We start from the raw sequence: 24,691 nt of genomic DNA, 5'->3' as shown, positions 1-24,691 counted from the left end.
GTCATTGAGTCATTCATTCAACCAATTTGTTCAAACGGCTGATTGATTCAGTAACTAAACACAATATTTTTGCTCAGAGACAAAATGGTTCTGTTGTGGCTTTGTTTGCAACAATTTTTGTCGACAAAATAGATCAAAAACAGGAATTTGTGAAAATGTAAGTCATTTAATATTAACTTTATGTACTTATATTTGAAAAAAACTACTCTTTGTGTGATATTAACTATATCAGAATATATACAGGTGCATCTCAATAAATTAGAATGTTGTGGAAAAGTTCATTTCAGTAATTCAACTCAAATTGTGAAACTCGTGTATTAAATAAATTCAATACACACAGACTGAAGTAGTTTTTGGTTCTTTTAATTGTGATGATTTTGACTCACATTTAACAAAAACTCAACAAATTAGAAAACTTCATTACAATACTTCATAAAAAAACATTTTTAGTGAGTTGTTGGCTTTCTTTGAAAGTATGTTCATTTACTGTATATGTACTCAATACTTGGTAGGGGCTCCTTTTGCTTTAATTACTGTCAAATTCCTTGACACGTCTGTGTGTGGTGGCTCTTGATGCCTTGACCCCAGCCTCAGTCCATTCCTTGTGAAGTTCACCCAAATTCTTGAATCGATTTTGCTTGACAAGCCTCTCAAGGCTACGGTTCTCTGGGTTGGTTGTGCATCTTTTTCTTCCACACTTTTTCCTTTCATTCAACTTTCTGTTAACATGCTTGGATACAGCACTCTGTGAACAGCCAGCTTCTTTGGCAATGAATGTTTGTGGCTTACCGTCCTTGTGAAGGGTGTCAATGATTGTCTTCTGGACAACTGTCAGATCAGCAGTCTTCCCCATGATTGTGTAGCCTAGTGAACCAAACTGAGAGACCATTTTGAAGGCTCAGGAAACCTTTGCAGGTGTTTTGAGTTGATTAGCTGATTGGCATGTCACAATATTCTAATTTGCTAAGATTTGGTGGGTTTTTGTTAAATGTGAGCCGAAATCATCACAATTAAAAGAACCAAAGACTTAAACTACTTCAGTCTGTGTGCACTGAATTTATTTAATACACAAGTTTCACAATTTGAGTTGAATTTCTGAAATAAATGAACTTTTCCACAACATTCTAATTTATTGAGATGCACCTGTAAATGTAAAAGACATACAGAAATCATATGGTTGCATATCTGCTTCCTTATCTTGAATTTTTGGGAAATTCTTAATGTAATTTATTAGACTAAATCATGCAGTAAATTTGTGAATGTGCTGGCACAGCAGTCTAACCAGACATGGTGGAATACATTCGTGCACTTTCTAGGTGTGTTTTTTTTTTTTTTTTGCAGTATGCTCAGTAATGTCAAATTGTATTAATATTAAAACAACAACGACAATATTATCATAGATGATATATGTCGCACACCCCTACTCTGTCATAATTTTTCTCACCCTCAAGTTGTTCAGAATCTGAGTTTCTCTCTTTACCAGCACATTTTGAAGAATGCTGGTAACCAAACAGTTGCAGGTAGCTATGGCAGCCCGTTTCCACCACTGAATAAAAAATAAAAAAAAGATAATTGCGACTTTTATCTCACAATTCTGACTTTTTTTTCTCACAATTGCTTGATTAAAAACTCAGAAGTCTGACTTTTTTTTCTCAGAATTGCAAGTTAATATCTCACAATTGAGATTTTTTTGTGAGATATAAACTTGCAATTCTGAGAACATAGTCTTTTTTCCCCCTCAAACTCAGACTTTATAATTCGCATTTATGAGTTTATATCTCACAATTATGAAAAAAAGTCAGAATTGTGAGAAAAAAAATTGCATTTCTGACTTTTTTCTCACAATTGCTAATTTATATCTTGCAATTCTATATCTTGCAATTCTGACTCTATAATTTGTATTTGTGAGTTTTTTTTTTTTTTTTTTTTTTTTTTTTTTTTAATTTATTCATATTTGGCAGAAAGGGGCCTCCATTGACTTCCAAAAAAATACTGTGGAAGTTAATGGCTACCAGCATTTTTTTTAAAATAATCTTCTTTTTGAGTACACTATCCCTTTAATTAATTAACATTAGCAACTTAATCTTAAATCTTAAATCTTAAAAACAATAATCATAAATTGGATTGATTCAGATTAATGTGAATCTGTATTTTTATGGGATCACAATGACTGTTAATATCTTTTAATTACTGAAAACATGCAATACACTTCTTGTGCACTGCTAATAAAACTGAAATGAATAAGCATGATATTGTTGTTAAGAAGCTTGAGCTAGCATATTGTGGATTCGAATAGGATTGAAAACACAGCAAATGAGAGGATAAAATAGATATATATTTTAAGCCTTGTACAATAGACTGTGCTGCTGCTTCAAAACAGCTGGTTTATTGTGACGGCAGGCATATTTAAGAGACCGAGAATGCCTTCGTAGGGAGCTAATGATCCATTCAGCGCACTGCCAGTAAAGTATGTTTCGACTGCGATCGTCAGAAGCTTGTTGTTTTGAGCTTATCAGCTTGCAGCAGCACTGCCAAAGACACCTCAAAGGACGTTCCAAAAAATAAACAATATCTTTTGAATGCACACATACAGCAGGCCCTGTTCCATGTCACATCCATCAATTCTCTTGTACCTGTCATTGCTTTACTCCGTATGCTTTTGTTGTCATCTGTAGATTTTATTCAGAGCTGCCAAACGAGAGTATAGAAGCCTTCTCCAGACAGTTAGCCATATGCGGTGCCATTAGGGAATTTTTTACTCGCTGGAAATTAATTGGGTCTCAGCAACAAGCAAAATATTCCATATTTGGAGATGAATACCATCAACAGATGCAGTGCTTTTTTTGGTTTTGCTCAGATGAAATGAAGGAATTCACATTTTTGAGGGAATTAAAGAGGATTGTTCAGCCCAAAATGATAATGCTGTCATCTACTTCCCCTACTCCCTCATCATTCCATTGCTGTGTAAATAATTCATATCTTTTCAATAAATGGTCAAGTGCACAAAATCCATCTTGGTAATTCAAATTTGTTGAATGATTTTGTCAGTTTCATTTGGAAAAATGGTCTGAATGATTCAGATCCTTTCAGTTAATTGCTTTATTCTGTTCTCAAATCCAGTCTGAACGATTCAGATCCAGTCTGAACGATTTAGATCTTGTAAGTGAATCAGTTGATCTAGTTCAAAAACTAGATTGCATGATTCAGATCATTGTAATGAATCACTTGGTCTAGTTCTCAAAGCTGATCTTAATAATTTGAATATTTTGAACAAATTGCATTTATTCAGTTCTTGAACCAACCTGAAGGAATTAGATCTTGTAAGTGAATCAGTTGATCTAGTTCAGGGGTGCTCAATCCTGGTCCTGGAGATCGACTTTCCTGCAGTGTTCAGCTCCAACCCTGACCAAACACACCTGAACCAGCTAATTAGGATCTCAAGGAGCACTTGAAAATTACAGACAGGTATGTTTGATTAAGGTCGCAACTAAACTCTCCAGGAAAGTCGATCTCCAGGAACAGGGTTGGGCACCCCTGATCTAGTTCATAAACTAGATTGCATAATTCAGATCATTGTTATTAATCACTTGATCTAGTTCTCAAAGCTTATCTTAATAAGTTGAACATTTTTAACAAATTGTTTTGTTTAGTTCTTGAAACCAACCTGAACGATTCAGATCTTGTAAGTGAATCAGTTGATCTAGTTCATAAACTGGATTGCATAATTCAGATCATTGTAATTAATCACTTGATCTAGTTCTCAAAGCTTATCTTAATAAGTTGAACATTTTTAACAAATTGTTTTGTTTAGTTCTTGAAACCAACCTGAACGATTCAGGTCTTGTAAGTGAATCAGTTGATCTAGTTCATAAACTGGATTGCATAATTCAGATCATTGTAATTAATCACTTGATCTAGTTCTCAAAGCTGATCTTAATAAGTTGAACATTTTGAACAAATTGTTTTGTTTAGTTCTTGAAACCACCCTGAACAATTCAGATCTTTAAATAAATCAGTTGATCTAGTTGATAAACTAGATTGCATGATTCAAATCATCAAATGTATTCAATTCTCAAAACCACCATGAATGATTCACATCTTTAAGCAAGTTCATAAAACTGGATTATTTGACCTAAACCATTGTAATTAATCAGCTAATCCAGTTCTTAAAACTGACTTGAACAATTCAGATCTTTAAGTGAATCAGTTGACCAAGTTCATAAACTGGTATGCATGATTCAGATTTTTAAATTAATCACTTGGTCAGTCAAAGCTGATCTTAATAATTTAAATGTTGAACAATTGTTTGATTCAGTTAAAAAATGCTCTGAATGATTTAGATCTTTTTAATTCATTGCTTGAGGCAGTTCACAAAAACAATCTGAATATTCAAATCTTTAAGCAAATCAGATGATCCAGTTCATAAAACTGGTTTGAATTCAGATTATTTTAATGAATCAATCCAGTTCACAGATCTCTTCAGTCAATCAGTTGATCCGATTCACAAAACATGGTCAATGTTCATTAATTCATCTGATTCAGTTGTCAAGTTCAACTCAGAGGTTCAGTGATCATTAGCCAGTGTTATCTCACTGGAAGAAAAGATTGACAATGAATTAACTTAAATTGACTTGAAATGTAGCACATAAATCATTTCAAACACTGTTGTGACACTTTTGTGATTCTTCTGTCATTTTACTGCTTGGCAATTCTATTCCTTATTTGTTTCATTATCTTAAAAAGACATGAACATGCAGAAATTCTGACAAAATGTTCATTTTTTGGTGAACTATCCCTTTAATTGAAAATTGTTGAGTTGACCAAAACCTACAAGGTGTATCTAATGATACTTGCAAATCAGGCTGCACATTGTGGCATCTGGTAGTTGTTTTATACTCATTTGTGAGCAAAAGCTGATTGGTTTAGACCAGCGACTGCACATTCCCAGAAGTCTTTTTGATGCAGGACTGGAACACATTTCATATGTCTGGCAGACCTCTGGCCTTGCCTAATTACATGCATCCACAGTGATTATTCATTTTTAATCTTCCTGTGCAAACAGGAGCTGACAGGGAGAGAAATCTTCAGAGGAGCCGGTGCCCAGATCAAGACATATCCTGTTATTATCTCACAGTGCCTTAAATGTAATTACTGCATTGACCTTTCCCAGCACTTTGATTAGTTTAGAAAGCTCAGCTTTATTTGAACTGAAGCGGTGAACACGCTATTGCTTAGAGCTCATGAAACATACTACGCTTTATTCTGCCATTTGCAGATGGTATCGGCCGTTACTATGGAACAGGTTTTTAGTCCCAAACTGCCTGGAATATAAACAGTGATTGCTCTCTGGGTAATCTTCCAATGTTCAGATTCTTATTAACTGTTAGAGTGGTATTTAAATAATATGTTTCTCATGAAGTGCTACTGTTGAAGTCAGAGCATCTCTCTGAAAGATTCATTAGGTCTAGCCTCATAACATTATGGATGTCACATGGACTATTTTAACAATGTCCTTACTACCTTTCTGGGCTTCAAACGTGTCAGTTGCGTTGCTGTCTATCAGTGTTGGGGAATAACTAGTTACATGTAACGGAATTACATAATTTAATTACAAAATAAATGTAATTGTAATTAGTTACAGTTACTGAGAAAAAATATGTAATTAAATTACAGTTACTTTTGAAAAATGCCAGTGATTACAAATCTGAATTTTTTCACACACCCACCCCCACTTACAGGTTTAATTGACTTCTTTTAAATTGCATTGGCTGCTCTAAAATGAGACACCAATGTTTCAGGAGTTTAGGGCACAGAACAGGACACATGCTTATTCGATAACTGTTTTATTTCCTATTTGGGTTTATGCATAAACTTTATTTTTTAAGATTGTTTTTTCCAAGGCATTGTTAGATGCTAGTGTTTTCTGTCATAACTATGCAAACATTTGATTTCAAACCCAGTATCATAGCTATTTCTTGTTATGATGTTATTTATATTATGATCTTGTTATGACATATAGCACAACTGCGCTCACAGTGACCCGAGTTCGATTCCCGTCTCGAGATCCTTTGCCGATCCCGCTCCACTCTCTCCTCCCAGCTCTTTCCTGTCATCTCTCTACTGTCCTATCACAATAAAAGGCATAAAAAGCCCAAAAATATAAGTAAAAAAAAAGTCAGTGCTATATGCTTGATAATTTTTCTTGGTGGAAGCTTTGCGTTTTGTTAGCTAATAAAATATTAAAGCTTAATTCAATATTATGTGTACAATTTCTTAATTCTGTCATCCTGGTATCGTGGACTTGCTCTATTGTTTCATACAAACGCAGCTGCTGCCATGTTTTTGTTTTTGTACATTGTAATGGATTATAAGATAACTAACAAACTAGTACTGCTACTTAATTATTTATGTGGTGAAATGTTGTGTAAGAAAACTGGTATGACTGCACTGTGTCCCTAAAATGTCTAGTTTGAACTTGCCATTTGCTAGCAACTGATTTCTTCACGGAAGCTTTGCGTTCAAATATTTCAACTCAGATCAGTGTTTCGTGTCTAATAATTTTGACACAAAACATCTAATAATCTATCAAGCAGCTGTGTAATAAGTGGGATAATGTACATTCAGACAATTGTTATCGCAAAATAAAGATGTGTATTATCCCTTACTTATTATAATCTTAATTCAAGTGGTAAAGAATTTTGAAAGTCTGACTGTAATCAGTGTTGAGTGCTACTGTAAGGCTAACTCTGCCTGGTTTAAATGTTTCAAAATGATTAACAGTTGAAAAAATTAGAAATTTAGAAAAGTAATCAAAAAGTAATTGAAAGTAATAAGTTACATTACTTTAATAAAGTAATTGAAAAGTTACACTACTTATTACATTTTAAATCAAGTAACTTGTAATCTGTAACCTATTACATTTCCAAAGTAACCTTCCCAACACTGCTGTCTATGCAGGGTCAGAAAGCTCTCGGATTTCATCAAAAATACCTTCAATCGTGTTCCGAAGATGAACGAAAGTCTTATGGGTTTAGAGTAGTTAATGACAGAATTTTTGGTTAAACTATCGTTTTGAGTATACATATTTGGACACAAGGTACGTTATCTATGGTTGCACAGTAATGTACAGTACTCCAGCTCGGTACGTGTTGTGCGGGTGCTGTTCTGAAGTACTTGTGTGACCTTTGCTGATTATGAAGGAGTCGAAAATGAACTCTGAGGCATAATCAAAAGCTGATCGTCTGTTCAGATGATCCACTCAGGAGGGGCGGTTTTATGATTTCACCAGACTGTCTGTAATGAAGCAACAGCTGAAGAGGTCTCTTGATATTCTGAGGGGTGTGTGAAACTGCCAGGCATAAAGCAGGCGATCTGTTATTTAAGTCCTGAGTGGGCTTATTGACGTAAAAAATAGAGCGAAATTTGTGCTGCGCGAAATGAAGCCAATATGGAGCTCCCCTGTTGATGAACAGTCACATTTATTAGCAGAGAGGCAGCATCAGAATACAAGACGTTTAAGGATTTGCATGTAGTTTTGTTCTTGAATGTCACTTGGGAGCCCAATTTTCACCTCCCCACATTCTCTTTGATGTTATTTTAGAGTGTGTAACAAGGCAAAAACAAGAAAGCCGGAGCGATAACTGTGATCTCGTCTGTCTGTCTTGTCTCTTTGGGCTGTGACAAAATGAATGAAGCATCTGATGCGACAGGGTGTCTGGTCTCAGGCTCTCCCATTGGCTTTGGTCTTGACCTTCTGGAATTACTTCAATTCTTAATTCTAATTTTCTCCGTGCCGGTCCAAATCGAGTTCTTTTTCAACGAGGTATAGTCCCTGCATTACGATTAACTTTAAGTGACACTTTAATTTGAATGTAAAAGAGGTGTATTTTGCCTCCAATTTGAGCTCTGCGGTGGGAAGGAGCTGTTTTGCTGATAAAATGTCAAAAGGAAAGGTTTCATTTAGCTTCACCTTAATGTGGCCGCAGAACTGTCACTGCTGAGGGTTATTTATGGTTTCCTGTTTAACTGGGAGTCTGTTGGAGAGGACACAATGGGAAACTTTAAAAGCGTTTGTTGCTTTGAATTGCTTTTTCTCGCACATCGAACCCTGGATCAAAGCCAGAAGCGTTCTAGATGATCTGACGTTTTTTGGCAGAAAGATTAATAGGGGCTCGTAATACAATTAATAGGGGCACAAATTATTATAAAACCATGTTGAATCTGAACACTATTACTTGTGGATTTACATTTCACGGTTCTATTAATGGTTTTTGCATGTTCGGACAGAATACTAACTAAAATGCTCTGCATTCTTTTAAATGTATAAAAAACATAAAATGTGACCAATGTACTCTGATTCACAAACAAATGATTCTTGCACGTCAGTTCATTTTAATGAATGAAACAGATACAGTCAGTGCAACCAGTGTAGCTGATTTCCAAACGAATTACTACAAAGCGACTCTTCTTTTTAGTGAATCAGATGCATACAGCACAACCAGTGTAGTCTGATTATTGAAAAAAATGACTCTTGTGAATCAGTTCTTTTAGTGAATCAAATAGATACAGACAGAGCAACCAGTGTAGTCCAATTTCAGAACAAATGACTCTACAAAGCGCCTCTTTTTTGTTTTAGTGAATCTGGCGCATATAGCACAACCAGTGTAGTCTGATTCCTGAAAAAATGGCTCTTGTGAATCATTTCTTTTTAGTGAACCAAACAGATACAGTCAGAGCAACCTGTGTAGTCCGGTTTCCAAAAGAATGACTCTACAAAACATCCCTTCTTTGTGGTGAATCAGATGCATACAACACAACCAGTGTAGTGTGATTGCTAAAAAAAAAAAAAGACTCTTGTAAATCAGTTCTTTTTTGTGAATCAAATGGATACAACCAGAGCAACCTCTGTAGTCCGATTTCCGAAAGAATGATTCTATGAAACATCCCTTCTTTTTAGTGAATCAGACGCATAAAGCATGATCAGTATAGTCTGATTCCCGAATGAATGACTCAGTTCTGTTTAGTGAATCAAGCAGATACAGTCAGCGCAAGCTGTGTAGTCCAATTCCCGAATGAATGAGTCTTCAAAGTGACTCTTTTTTTAATGAATCAGATGTACACGGCACGACCAGTGTAGTCTGATTTCTGAACAAATGTCTCTTGTGAGTGAGATATTTTCAGTGAATCAAAAAAATACAGAGCAACCAGTGTAGTCTGATTCCTGAACAAATGACTCTTGTGAGTCACATATTTTTATGTTGTGAGTCAATTATTTTTTAGTGAATCAAAAGAATGTATGTATAAATATATATAACATATGGCAACCAGTCTAGTATGATTTCTGAACAAATTGCTCTTGTGAGTATGTTCTTTTTTGTGAATCAAACAGATACTGTGTAAACAGTGTAGTCAAATTCCCAGATGATTGACTCTTGTGAGTCAGTTCATATTAGTGAATCAAAAAGATACTGGCCGACCAGTGTAGTCTGATTCCTGAACAAATGAGTCTCGTGAGTCACATATTTTTAGTGAATCAGAAAGAGACTGTCCGACCAGCGTAGTCTGATTCCTGAACAAATGACTCTTGTGAAGTCAGATTTTTTTAGTGAATCAAAAAAATATAGGGCAACCAGTCTAATATGATTCCTGAACAATTTGCTCTTGTGAGTCTGTTCTTTTTCGTGAATAAAACAGATACTGCACAAACAGTGTAGTCCAATTCCCAAATAATTGACTCTTGTGAGTCGATTCATTTTAGTGAATCAAAAAGATACAGGGCAACCAGTGTAGTCTGAGTCAGATATTTTTAGTGAATCAAAAAATAAAAATAAAAGATAAGAATACAGGGTGACCAGTGTAGTCTGATTCCTGATCAAATGACTCTTGTGAGTCAATTCTTTTTATTGAATAAAATAAAATACAGGGCGACCAGTGTAGTCTGATTTCTGAACAAATGAGTCTTGTGAGTCAATTCTTTTTAGTGAATCAAAAAGATACAGGGCAACCAGTGTAGTCTGATTCCTGAACAAATGACTCTTGTGAGTCAATTCTTTTTAGTGAATTAAAAAGATACAGGTCATCCAGTGTAGTCTGATTTCTGAACAAATGACTCTTGTGAGTCAATTCTTTTTAGTGAATCAGAAAGATACAGGGCGACCAGTGTAGTCTGATTCCTGAACAAATGACTTTTGTGAGTCAGTGCTTTTTAGTGAATCAAACAGATACAGTACAATCAATATAATCTGATTCCTGAATAAATGACTCTTGTGAGTCAATTCATTTTAGTGAATCAGAAAGATACAGAGCGACCAGTGTAGTTTGATTCCTGAACAAATGACTTTCGTGAGTCAGTGCTTTTTAGTGAATCAAACAGATAAAGTTCAACCAGTGCAAAGATGTTCACTTAGTATTGTTGTTCTATATATTATTTAGTGCAAGAACTGGATTCTATTTGTTGATGTTAAAAAACTATATTTTAAAAGTCTTTTAAAGAATTGTTTAAAAGAATTAAAAGTACTAAAAGAACAATGAATTTTAAAATGCAAGCGTTAGTAGTATTGATGATCGTCTTAGCAAACTAGTGTAAGTTTAGTGTCATAGATTTGGCTCTGTTCACTCACACAATCTGTTTTTACCACAGCTATATTTGCACGCCGGCGTTCTCCTCTTCATTGGGCCTCAGATTCAGCCGTGAGATGTAGATAGCGCTCCTGTAATCCGCTGCAGTGTTACTCTTAAACCAGCTCAGCAGCGCATCTCTGCTCATTCAGCGGCTACATGCACCGTCCAGCAGAGCGTGAAATCGTAACATCAAGTCTTTATGCTTTAATGCCTACCGATACCCACGCTACCTTTCTGCTCGCAGGGAATAAAACGAAAGAAAGCGCGACATGATCTGCCTTTCTCAAAATGAATACTCTGCCCATCTGAGCGAAGAAAATCTTGTCATTGCCTCCATATATATTGTAAATCTATGTTGCAGAAGTTTGGTGTGAGGGATACGGCGACGGCGCAGCGTGCATCAATTCTCTCAACCCCTCGCTGTGTCAAGAGGCTGTCTGTGTCGCTTTTGTCATGACTGGGGACAGATAATGCTGTGACTGGCATGCGTTGAATGGCTCTGGTGGGGTCCTGTCACTGAAGCTTTCCATGGCCCGTGTCAGAGACGCACCTTCATTTCACATGAATAAAGGATCTGATGGCTGCACAAATTGTGCTCTTTTTACCCATCACCCTCTCCTCCTGCTCTCTCTCACATCAGTTTCTCTCTCTCTTCCCATGAAGTTTTCTCCCAGACTACATAAATGGAGACTTTGATTCAATCCTGCCAGAGGTCAAGGCATTTTACACAGAAAAGGTAAGCTTACTTTCTCTAGGACTCTCTTCTGATGGCTCTTTTACTTTCTTTTATGTCCATATGTTTGCACGTTCTTCAGATTTCCCTCTCTTTTACCAAAGTATTTGTATTGCTACAGTATTCATTTGTTTTGAGGTTTGTTCCAGAATTATTAAATTTATAGGTCATGGGACAATCCAAAAATGCTTTGCAGGTATATTCTAATACATTGTGGTTGCTGAAATGTATGGAAGCCCGTTTCCGCCACTGAATAAAGAATAAGAAAGGTAATTGTGACTTTTTATCTCCCAGTCCTCACTTGTGATTTCAGAATAGCGGGATATAAACGCAATTGCATTTAATAAAGTCTGATTCTGAGGGAAAAAAGCAATTTCTGAGGGAAATTCTTGCGATTGTGAGTTCACGCAATTCTGAGAAAAATTCTGAGCTTACATCTTGCAATTCAGACTTTTTTTCTCAGAAACTCGCAATTGCGAGTTATAAAGTCAGACCTGCAAGATATAAACTCACAATTCTGACTTTTTTTCTCAGAATTGCGTGATATAAACTCAGAAATAAAGTCAGAATTTAAATATAAAAAATCATTCTGACTATTTCTCAGAGTAGTAAGTTTAAGTCTCATAATTCTGTTTTATTTCTCAAAATTGTGAATTTACTTAATGCAATTCTGATTTTTTTTCAAATTGCAAGATATAAACTCACAATTCTGACTTTTTTCTCAGAATTGCGTGACATAAACTCACAATTGCGAGAAATAAAGGCAGAATTTGCAAGGTTAAAAACTCATTCTGACTTTATTTCTCAGAATTGCAAGTTTAAGTCTCATAATTTGAGTTTTTTCCTCAAAATTGCGAATTTACTTAATGCAATTCTGACTTTTTTCAGAATTGCGAGATTTAAACTCGCAAACTCGTGTTTAAATTTCATAATTCAGAGGGGTTTTTTTTCACAATTACGAATTTACTTAATGCATTTACTTAAATCTCTCATCTTAACTGAGAGATTTAAACTCACAATTCTGACTTTTTTCTCAGAATTGCTTGATAACGCTTTGATTTTTAAATTGTGAGAGATAAGGTCAGAATTGCAAGATAAAAAAAAATTCTGACTATTTCTCAGTTGCAAGTTTAAGTCTCATAATTCAGAGTTTTTTTCTCAAAATTGCAAATTTAAAAAAAAAAAAAAAAAATTCGCAAAATCGAGATTTAAACGTTATTTTTCAGAATTGCAAGTTTAAATCTCATATTTCAGAGTTTTTTTCTCAAAATTGCGAATTTACTTAATGCATTGTCTTAATCTTAACTGAGAGATTTAAACTCGCAATTCTGACTTTTTTCTCAGAATTGCTTAATAACATTTTTAAATTGTGAGAGATAAGGATTGCAAGATAAAAAAATTCTGACTTTATTTCTCAGAATTGCAAGTTTAAGTCTCATAATTCAGAATTTTTTTCTCAAAATTGCAAATTTAAAAAAAAAAATTGCAAAAAAAAAAAATCGCACTTCTATTTTTTTTCTCAGAATTGAGATTTCAACTCAATTGCGCGAAACAAAGTCAGAATTGCAAGATAAAAACTCTTTCTGACGTTATTTTTCAGAATTGCAAGTTTAAATCTTATAATTCAGAGTTTTTTTTTATTCTAAAATTGCGAATTTACTTAATGCAGTTCTGACTTTTCTCAGAATTAAGAGATTTAAACTCGCAATTGCGAGTTATAAAGTCAGAATTGCAAGATATAAACTCACAATTCTGACTTTTTTCTCAAAATTGCTTGATATAAACTTACAATTGTGAGAAATAAAGTCAGAATTGAAAGATAAAAACTCTTTCTGACTTTATTTTTCAGAATTGTGAGTTTAAATCTCTAAATAATTCAGTTTTTTCTGAAAATTGTAAATTTACATAATGCAATTCTGACTTTTTTCTCAGAAGTGAGAGATTTAAACTCGCAATTGTGAGTTATAAAGTCAGAATTGCAAGATATGAACTCGCAGTTCTGACTCTTTCTCACAATTGCGAGTTTAAATCACACAATTCTCACTTTATAACTCACAAATGCGAGTTTATATGTCACAATTCTAAGAAAAAAGTCAGAATTGCGATTTAAAAGGTCGCAATTACCTTTTTTTGTTTTTTATTCAGTGGTGGAAACGGGCTTCCATAGAAATGCTCAATACAAAAATTAAAAAATAATTCCATCATTTTTTTATTATTATTTTTATATTTTATGTAGGTTTTAGGGCTAACCAAGTTAATGTTATCATTTAATATATTACATAAAAATATATTTTTTTAAATGATAAAAATTCTTAATTTTTAACACATTAAAAAATTATATTGTTTATTATGCTTAAGACTCGTTTAAGATTATTTGTGATTTAGTTTAAGATTATTTGTGATTTTCTCCAAATATTTCCATAAATTACTCTAATAATTTGCTTTGGCTTCAGTGTAAAGAGAATAAATATTGTGTTTAATTTTGGAAGCATATTATCTTTTATTTTCACACACTGTGTATATTTGGGTCTTTGTATTTTAAAATATATCAGCTTTTATCATTTAGGATCATAACATTATATTCGGTGGTTATGTGTGTAAGCAACTTATTTGGGAATCCTTGACATTAAAAAAAATAAATAAATGAAAACCACTTGCCTAGAGCATGAAACTATCAAAGTTAAACATACTTTTAGAAACCAGAATTGTCAGTTTTAGTCTTTTGTATCTTCATATTTTTGCATAATGTTTGCCCAGTGAGTTTATTGTAATATTAGTGCATTTCAGCGTTTAATTTTAAGCTTTTTGTACTTTGATATGACAAACAATTTTGAGTCCTTGGCTCCTGGGTCCTGATATAAATATATGTTAAATATTAATGCAAGTCCTTTGCAAGATTATGTATCTGGCTCACAAATGTAGGCTGACACACTTTCTGATTGAGATTCATATTTTGTCCTTTCCAGCCATTCCCACCCCCCCCAGCCACTCACTTCCTCAAGTCATGTAGATTTCACAGATTCACACCACTGACTTCCTGTCATCCTGGAAAGGTGCAGTGTGGTGTGGTATCAGTCTAGTGGCTAAAGCTCTTAACAAAGCTGGTGAACCTGTGAAGTGAAGTGTTACAGAGAGGCCTCCACTGTGCCCTTGAGCAAAGCACTTAACTGCGCTCTTCTCCTGTGGGACCGTCCCTGAAATTAGTGTACTGTACGTCAGTTTGAATGAAAACCATCTGCTAAGTAATGAGTACCAGAGGTTATTTGCATTGTTATAATCCTGCATACATGCATTTTTATGTCATTCCTAAGCCGGTGTACGCGGCTTTCGGGGAAACCGAAGTTTGACAGAGCATGACGCTTGAATTTAAATGGGTTTGAAAAGGAATAAAAACCAGAGTGATGCTCTGTGGAGGATAAAGGAAAGATCAAGCCACAACAGAAACAAGCTTCTCGGCTGACGTTTGGGTGTGGGAATTTGTGATACCTTCTGCAATTGACAAGTCACCTCCAACGGCCGTATATATGCAGCCGTTGGATGGAACTGAGACTGGAAATGAGCGACATTCACCTCTGACCTTCCTGACTTTCAAAGAATTCACACAACAAGAGATCCCATTTATGACACACAAAGTGCGATCAGACAAAAATTGACAAGACACATCCTGGCAGTCTCTACTAGTGTATCGTCTTTAAAAAAATTTTTACAGTGAAAGTGTTGTTTTCCCCTTTAACCCCATTTTAATCCAAATAGTATGATTTTGTTGGAGTAACTTCACTAACCAGTTGTGCCAAAAATGATTTTTGAATCACAAAATTGTGTGCAATGAGATTTTTTTTTAATGCAGTTAAATTTAAAACAGTAATATTCTGAAATATTACAATTTGAAAACTGTTTTAATACACTTGAGGTCAAAAGTTTACATACACCTTGCAGAATCAGCAAAATGTTAATTATTTTACCAAAATAAGAGGGATCATACAAAATGCATGTTATTTTTTTTATTTAGTACTGACCTGAATAGACATAAAATAATAGTTGAATTTATAAAAATGACCTGTTCAAAAGTTTACATACACTTGGTTCTTAATACTATGTTGTTACCTGAATGATCCACAGCTGTTTTTTTTTTGTTTGTTTGTTTGTTTGTTTTTGTTTAGTGATTGTTGTTTACGAGCCCCTTGTGTGTCCTGAACAGTTAAACTGCCCGCTATTCTTTAGTTCAAATTCTTTGTTTTTTCAGCATTTTTGTATATTTGAACCCTTTCCAACAATGACTATATGATTTTGAGATCCATCTTTTCACACTGAGGACAACTGAGGGACTCATATGCAACTATTACAGAAGGTTCAAATGCTCACTGATGCTCCAGAAGGAAAAACGATGCATTAAGAGCCAGGGGTGTAAACTTTTGAACAGAATGAAGATGTGGACATTTTTGCCTAAATATCATATTTTTTTAATTTAGTACTGCCCTTCAGAAGATACTTACATGTTTCCCAGAAGGCAAAACAAGTTCAATTTACCCTGATCTTCAAATTTCAAAAGTTTTCACCCCCGGCTCTTAATGCATTGTGTTTCCTTCTGGAGCATCAGTGAGGGTTTGAACCTTCTGTAATAGTTGCATATGAGTGCCTCAGTTGTCCTCAGTGTGAAAATATGGATCTCAAAATCATACAGTCATTGTTGGAAAGGGTTCAAAAACAAAAAATAAATGCTGAAAAACCAAAGAATTTGTGGGACCTGAAGGATTTTGCTGAAGAACAGCAGACAGTTTAACTGTTCAGAACAAACAAGGGACTCATGAACAACTATCACTTAAAAAAAAAAACACACACACACAGTTGTGGATCATTCAGATAACAACACAATATTAAGAATCAAGCGTTTGAACAGGGTCATTTTTATAAATTCAACTATTATTATATGTAAGCATCTTTTATGTGAAATATCTCATTCAGGTCAGTATTAAATAAAAAATAACGCGTTTTGTGTAATCCCTCTTATTTTGGTAAAATAGTAACATTTTGCAGATTCTGCAAGGTGTATGTAAACTTTTAAACTCAACTGTATATTTCAAAATATATTCCTATTTGTAAAATATATTTATATTTGTAACTTACTCCTCTAACGGCAAAGGTTTTAGCAGCTATTTTTGTCTTATTGTTATCAATATTAAATAGTTGTTAATGTGTGTATATTAATAGGGATGAATTCAGGTAAATTGGGATGCTGTTCAGCATTGAGATGACTGTAAAAAATGTTCCAGTTAATCTGAATCCACCCTGTATAAACAGTTCTTAATATTTTTGTGAAAACCAGTATGCTTTGATGATTAAAAAGTACATTTAAATCTTTTGTGATTATAAATGTCTTTACTGTGTCCTTTGATCAATTTAATTTTTCCTTGCTGAATAAAAGTGTTAAATCTTTTGAAAGAAAACACAACTTTTGAACAATAGTGTACATCCATATGAAGTTGAACTCAAATTTTTGAGTGTTAAATAAAAAAATCAATGCATTTGTCAACTGCTGACATATTGTCTTGAATTTGATCTTATTTTGCTCCAGAACTGCAAGCTAATGGAAACGCCAGACCAGGATCTGACAGACTTCACTAAGTGCTTGGCCATTATGGTGGAGGAGATCAAAGCACAGAAATTGCAGGTTGGACTCCATCTCTCCACAGCTGAATCTCTCTAAATCTGTCTGTCTTGATGTTCCCTCTTACACTTCAGACCTGATCCGTAACTTTTTGACCTGATTTGCAGAAGTTTTAAAGGGACAGCTCACCCAAAAATTAGAATTTTGTCATTAATTACTACCATTATGTTGTTCCAAAGCTGTAAGACCTTTACTCATCTTCAGAACACAAATGAAGATATTTTTGATGAAATCTGAGAGCTTTCTGACCCTGTATAGACACGAACGAACAAAGGTCTTACAGGTTTAGAATGGCATGAGGGTGAGAAATGAATGATAGCAATGAATGAGTTTTAATTTTTGGGTGAACTATCCAACAGAATTGCAAGATAAAAAGTCACAATTGCATTTTTTTTTTAATTCGTGAAATGCTATTCCATAGAAATGCTCAATGCAGTAATTAAAAAATAATAATTCTTTAATTCTGTTTTTTTTTATTGTTTTTATATTTTATTTAGGTTTTAGGGTTATCCAAGTTAATATGATAAATTAATATATTACATAAAAATAGAAAAAAAATAATTATGATATTAATCATTTTTAACACATTAAAAAAATATATATATTATTACTTTTTTATTCTTAAGACTTGTTTAGGATGTGATTTAGTTTACAGTTTCTCCAAATATTTCCATAAATTACGCTAAAAATTTGCTTCGGCTGTAATGAGAATGAATAGGGTGATTTAGGGTTTAATTTTGGAAGCATATTATCTTTTATTTTCACACATTGCGTATTGTACATTTAGGTCTTTGTATGTTAAAATATATATCTGCTTTTATCATTTAGAATCATAGCATTATATTTGGTGGTTATGTGTTTAAGCATCTTATTTGAGGGGTCCTTGACATAAAAACAAAAATACATGTAAAACCCACTTTCTTAGAGCATGAAACTAGCCAAATTAAATATACATTTAGAAATCAGCATTGTCAGTTTTAGTCTATTTTATCTTAATTTTGCATAATATTCGGGCTATGAAGTTTGTTGTAATATTAATGAATTTCAACACTTGATTTTAAGCACTTTTTGTACTACGACAAACAATTTTGGCCTTGGGTCCTGATATAAATATGTTAAATATTAATGTAAGTTCTATGCATGATGTTCTCTCTTATGCTTCAGATCCAATCCATAGCTTTTTGACCTGATTTGCACAAGTTTTAAAGGGACAGCTCACCCAAAAATGAGAATTCTGTCATTAATTACTGCCATTATGTCATTCCAAAGCTGTAAGACCTTTACTCATCTTCAAGATATTTTTGATGAAATCCGAGAGCTTTCTGACCCTGCATAGACACGAACAAACAAAGGTCTTACAGGTTTAGAATGGCATGAGGGTGAGAAATGAATGACAGCAATGAATGAGTTTTAATTTTTGGGTGAACTATCCCTTTAAACAGGGCCTTTGTTACTCTGTCACACTGGAATGCAGGAATATGTGTACCAAAACACAAAGCCCAAGTATTAAGATGAGTACATTACAATAGTACATAAAGTGGAACTCAAGTTCATTGTGAAAGCTGAGTTGGAAGCATAGCGGTTTCATTCTCACTCGCTTTTTTATATCTGTCAAACATAAAAGGTGAGCTCACACCTCAGCTTCAGTGTGAATTCACATCCTCCAGGAGCTGTCAGAGAGGTTTTGTATGGATATTGTGTGTGTGTGTCTGTCTGCTCCTCCTCGAAACCCCAGCCTGAGCTCCAGGCTTGTCAGACTGTCTGTTGGTCCTCACAGAGATGCCCATCACCGTCACAGACACTCCAGAGTTTTACCAATATACGAGCTTCTGGCTCAATCTATATGCATACTATGGCCTTCTTGCTTCTTCCTATTGTGTTTATATTCACCTCTGTATCTCAGCGCTACCTTTTGTGTCTTCAAGCGCTCACAAAAGACGAGTAACGCTTCTAAAAGTGGATAAGCTTTGCAATGAAGGTCACTGAGGAAACGAATGAGGTAATTTGACTCTATGTCAGTCTTTGGATGTCAAAAACACGAATATAAGTATTAAAATATTTATTAATCTGCTTGTTTTAAAGCGTTGACTCCAGCTTGGTTTCAGCCTGAGAAGAGACACTTCAGTGTCATCAACATCAGTGGTCTATTTGATGCATGTTGCACATCAAAAGCAGGAAGCTTTACAGGTCTAATTGAGTATTGGACAGAATAAGTTGTTGGACAGACGTTTAATTATTACAAAAATGACACTGTGTCTCCAGGTTGTGCTTGCTTATGAGAGGCTTTTGATGAAAAAGATGCATTAGACTTTGCAGGTAATGTAAAGACGTACTTTGACCTCAGACTCCAAGTACAAGTTGCGAACATATCATCATTTCTGCTTTGCTTTTTAAAGAAGTTTTGCAATCAGTCCACATAATTACAGAGGCACTGTAACATGAACAATTTATGTGTCAGATGTCTCATAAGTCCCGCTATTTAAATGAGCCAGTGGGGGCTGGCAGTGAAGTGTTGATTACCCTCTGTGCATTTTAAAGAGTTTTTTTGTCACGTAGAGTTGTTGGATCTCACAGGGTGATGGGTACATTGCAGTATTCAGACAAATGGTCCCGGGAGCAAATATCAAAGATGTTCTGCCAAGTCAACATTTTCCGGTCCGTACTGTTCCCTCGGAATACTTTCCATAATGTATGACTCTGTTGTTTAGTGAAGAAGGACATAATTTTTGGCTGCAGGAGGAAGGAAAAAGCTACGGTGCAACTTTGCAAAAGCACTTTCAGAACATTTATCATCAACTTGCAGAATCTACGTCCGACAATCGCTCATTTGTTTGTCTGTTCGTTCAGTCATTCATCTGTTTCTTTGTGTATTCATTTGTTGAAGCAACAGCACTTTTAAAATATTTATTCCGGAGTTGCATAAATAAACTTTATCCACTACTTTGCACCCACAATCACTGATTCGTTTGACTATTCATTCATTAATTTGTTTGTTTGTTCATTCAGTTTTGTTAATTTTACATTTAATTTTACAACAGTTATCCTGGAGTTGCATTTTTTGCTCCCACAATCATTCATTCTTTTGCTTGTTTGCTCAATCATCTGTTTATTCATTCCTTTGTCCATTCGTTTATTTGTTTGTGCAACAAAACTGGATCATAATTCCATTGCTTTTCTCCCAAAATTGCAATTCATTTATTTGTTTGATTGTTCATTCATTCGTTTTTGGGGCAATAGCACATTTAACAAATTTATTATTTGTTTCAAAACATAACTGCATGAAGAATCAGTGTATGCTGCTTTGCTTACACACAAACACTAATTCATTTGTTTATTCAAATTTATTAAAAGTATAGAGCACTTATCGTGGAGTTACGTAAAAATAAATAATTTGTTCGTTTGTTATTTTGTTTGCTCACGTATTTGTTTGTTCATTGGTGTAGCAACAGTTGCAATCAGTTAATCTATTAATTAATTAATTTGGAGTTACATTCAAAAAATCATTTGTTCGTTCATTTAATTTGTTTATTTGTTCGTTTGCTCACTTGTTTGTTCATTCATTTGTTTGTGCAATAGCACATTTAAAACATTTGTTTTGGTGTTGTGTAAAGAATCTATGTCCACAGCTAGCAGATGTACTAATTATTCTGTTTGCTTCTTTGTTTGTTGATTCATTTTGTTTGTTTGTTTGTTTTTTTTGTTAATTTTTTGGTGCATTAGCACTTTTAAAACAACTGCATGAAGAATCAGTGTACGGTGGTTTTGCTTACACACACTAATTCATTTGTTTATTCATTCATTCATTTGTTGGTCCATTTTATGAAAAATATAGGATTTATTAGTTTGCTCACGTTTAATTTGTTTGTGCAACAGCACTTTAAGAACAGCCTATATCCTGCGGTTTCTGTGCTGTTTTGCTAACACGATCTCTCATTAGTTTGCTCATTCATGTGTTTAGTCATTTATTTTGAGTTACATTTAAAAAAAAATTTGTTCATTCATTTGTTAATTTGTTTTTTCGTTTGCTCACTTTTTTGTTCATTAATTTGCAGTAGCACATTTAAAACATTTATTCTGCCATTGTCTAAAGACTTACACACATAGTAATTAATTTGTTTGCTTGTTTGTTTAAGTCATTAGTTTGTTTGTTTGTTCGTTCATGCACTTGTTGGTGCAGTAGCACATTTAAAACATTTATTCTGGCATTATGTGAAGGATTGTCCACAGCTTATACACAAACAATTTTAGTTTTCTTGTTTGTTTGCTAATTCAGTTGTTGGTGCATTAGCACTTTTAAAACATAACTGCGTGAAGAATCATTGTACACTGGTTTTGCTTACACATACACAAATTTGTTTGTTTGATTAATTTGTTTGTTCATTCGTTTATTTGTTGGGGCAGTAGTACTTTATGAAAAATATAGAGCATTTATTACATTAAAAAACTGTTGTTCATTCATTTGTTAATTTGTTTGTTTGTTCGTTCACTCATTTGTTTGTGCAGCAGCACTTTATGAACATTTATCCTGGAGTTTTTCTGCTGCTTTGCTAACACAGTCACTGTTCACTTATTCATCTGTTTATTCATTCATTTGGAGTTACATAAAATCATTTGTTTATTTGTTAATTTGCTTGTTTGTTCATTTGCTCATTTGTTCATTCATTTGTTGATGCAGTAACAAATTTAAAACATTTATTCTGGCATTGTGTATAGAATCTATGTCCACAGCTTACACACATACTAATTAATCAGTTTATTTGTTCATTTGTTCTTTCATTTGTTAGTGCATTAGCACTCTTAAAACATAACGTCATAAAGAATCAATGTACTCTGCTTTGCTTACACACACACACACTAATTCATTTGTTTGTTGATTTAGATGTGGGTTCATTTGTTAGTGCAGTAACACTTTATGAAAAATATAGAGCATTTATCCTGGAGTTACATTAAAAAACTGTTGTTCGTTCATTTGTCAAGTAGTTTGTTTGTTCGTTTGCTCACTTGTTAGTTCATTCGTTGATGCAATAGCACATTTAAAACATTCCCTCTGGCGTTTTGTAAAGAATACATGTCCACAGCTTACGTACATACTAATTAATTTGTTTGTTTGTTGATGCGTTTGTTTGTTTGCTCATTTGTTGGTGCATTAGCACTTTAAAACATTTATTCTGGCATTGTGTAAAGAATCTATGTCTACAGCCTACACACATACGAATTCATTTGTTTGTTTGTTGATTTGTTTGTTTGTTTGTTTGTTTGTTCATTTGTTAGTGCATTAGCACTTTTAAAACATAACTGCATAACGAATGAATGTACACTGCTTACACACACACACACTAATTAATTTGTTTGTTTGTTTGTTGATTCGTTTGTTTGTATATTTGTTGGTGCAATAGCACTTTATGAAAAATATAGAGCATTTATTCTGGAGTTACAAAAAAATGTTTGTTTGTTCGTTCATTTGTTAATTCGTTTGCTTGTTTGTTAATTTGTTTGGACAACATTTGCAATCAATTCATCTGTTTATTCAATTGTTTAAAATTACATAAAAAATAGTTTATTCGTTCAATAGTCAATTTGTTTGTTTGTTCGTTTATTTACTTGTTGGTGTAATAGCATTTAAAACATTTATTTTGGTGTTGTCTAAAGAATCTATGTCCACAGTGTAAACACGTACTAATTAATTAGTTTGTTGATTCATTTGTTTGTTTGTTTATTGGTGCATTAGCACTTGCTGGTTTTGCTTATACACTAATTCGTTTGTTTGTTGATTAATTTGTCTATTCATTCATTTGTTGGTGCAGTAGCATTTTATGAAAAATATTGAGCTTTTTCCTGGAGTTACCTAAAATTATTTGTTTGTTAGTTCATTTTTTTTTTGTTTGTTTGTTCGTTCATTTGCCCATTTGTTTGTTTGTTCATTTGTTTGTGCAACAGTACTTTAAGAACATCTATCCTGCCGTTTCTCTGCTGCTTCGCAAACGCAATCATTCATTTGCTCATTTATCTGTTCATTCATTCATTTGGAGGTACATAAAATTTGTTTGTTCTTTTGTCAATTAGTTTGTTTGTTTGCTCACTCTTTCATTTATTTGTTGATGCACATTTAAAACTTGTTCTGGCGTTGTCTAAAGATTCTGTGTTCACAGCTTGTACACATACTAATTAATTTGTTTGTTTGGTGATTTGTTTGTTTGTTCGTTCATTTGTTGGTGCATTAGCACTTTTAAAACATAGCTGTATGAAGAGTCGATGTAAGCTGCTTTGCTTACACACACTAATTTTGTTTGTTGATTCTTTTTTGTTCATTTGTTCATTTGTTGGTGCAATAGCACTATGTTTGTTTGTTCATTTAATTGTGCAACAGCACTTTAAGAACATCTGTCCTGCAGTTTCTCTGCTGCTTTGCTAACACAGTCACTCATTTGTTGACTCATTCATTTGCACAGTTGTTTGCACATTCGTTTGTGCAACATCTCTCACAATCACACATTCATCTGTTAATTTATTTATTCAGTGGTTAATTAATTTCTTTGTTTACTCATCTACCATCTTTTTGCAGATAGACACCATTGTAACCCTGGGTGGTCTTGGAGGCCGCTTTGACCAGATCATGGCGACGGTAGAGACCTTGTTTCATGCCCAGAAGATGACCAACCTGCCCGTGGTGGTTATACAAGACCGTTCTCTGGCTGTCCTCCTCCAAGAGGTAAACACTTCTCTATCTCTTTCTCATTTGCATGTACTAATCAGTGTTTGCACTTGTGTGCTTTTGACATCCTGATTGCGGCACTTAATGATCAATAGAGATATTAAGCAATTAACAACAGCAGAGACACTTTACCGCCTGCGTTGTTTTTCTGTTTGTGCACTTTTGAAAGGTCACAGCTCTAAATGCAAAAAAGCTGTATGCATTGTCAACATTTTCACACTACTATACAAAGCAATTATAGTATGTGAGAGATGAATGTGTTTTAGAGATCAGACCAGCTCATATTTGCACAATAACACTGTATAGTACATGAAAAGCCCTTGTTTTGACGTTTGCAGACATGTACAAAGAATAGTAAGACCTTGTTCAACTAATAAGAAAACCCAACAGAATTGCTGTGGCTGCATTACTTTGCCTTCTATATGAGAACATTTAATCAACCTTTGAGGCTCATAGAAAATATAGGACATTGAGATGATTGTGAGAGTCTTAATCTATTGGCTCTTGTAATGGGCCAGAAATTTAAATGAACGCATCTCAGCCTATATAAAGATGTACTTGACTGCTTCAGCTTCTCATAAAGCAGACTTATAAAACATGAATTCAGTTTCCGTCTGTGCAGCGCTCATTTGCTGCTATTCCTGACTTTTCAGAGACAGATCAGAATTAGTTTTCAGTAGTCAAATTTTGACATTTGCACACACTTTTAGATTAAAATAACATATTTACATGTTGCGTCTAACTTGCCAAAATGTAATTATTAAATTATTAAATAATTATTAAATTATTAAATAAAAGTTCTTGGTACATCCAGCCAATTTGCGAGAAAATCTGTAACTTTGCAAGCGTCGACTTTCATCTTACTTTTAAGTAAGTGTGTGTGTATGTAGACAGCAGCACAGCTCTTTAAAAATGTGATAATTGAAATGATCACAATATTGAACTAGATTGTTGTTTGTGA

General features: G+C 34.0%; 1 protein-coding gene across 4 annotated transcripts in view; it reads left to right on the top strand.

Moving 5' to 3' along the window:
* tpk1 (thiamin pyrophosphokinase 1) overlaps positions 1-24,691 on the top strand; it is a 105,137-nt gene that overhangs the window by 43,141 nt on the left and 37,305 nt on the right. For all 4 annotated transcript variants that reach the window (XM_051098413.1, XM_051098416.1, XM_051098415.1 and 1 more), the window contains 3 exons: positions 11,284-11,356; positions 16,926-17,021; positions 23,581-23,727. In XM_051098413.1, the coding sequence (XP_050954370.1) occupies positions 11,284-11,356; positions 16,926-17,021; positions 23,581-23,727 (316 nt within the window). The remainder of the gene's footprint in view (positions 1-11,283; positions 11,357-16,925; positions 17,022-23,580; positions 23,728-24,691) is intronic.

The sequence above is a fragment of the Labeo rohita genome, chromosome 24, assembly GCF_022985175.1.
Source record: "Labeo rohita strain BAU-BD-2019 chromosome 24, IGBB_LRoh.1.0, whole genome shotgun sequence".
Lineage (NCBI taxonomy): Eukaryota > Metazoa > Chordata > Actinopteri > Cypriniformes > Cyprinidae > Labeo > Labeo rohita.
Note: the sequence above shows the minus strand (reverse complement) of the source record. Positions and strands in the feature narration are given on the sequence as shown.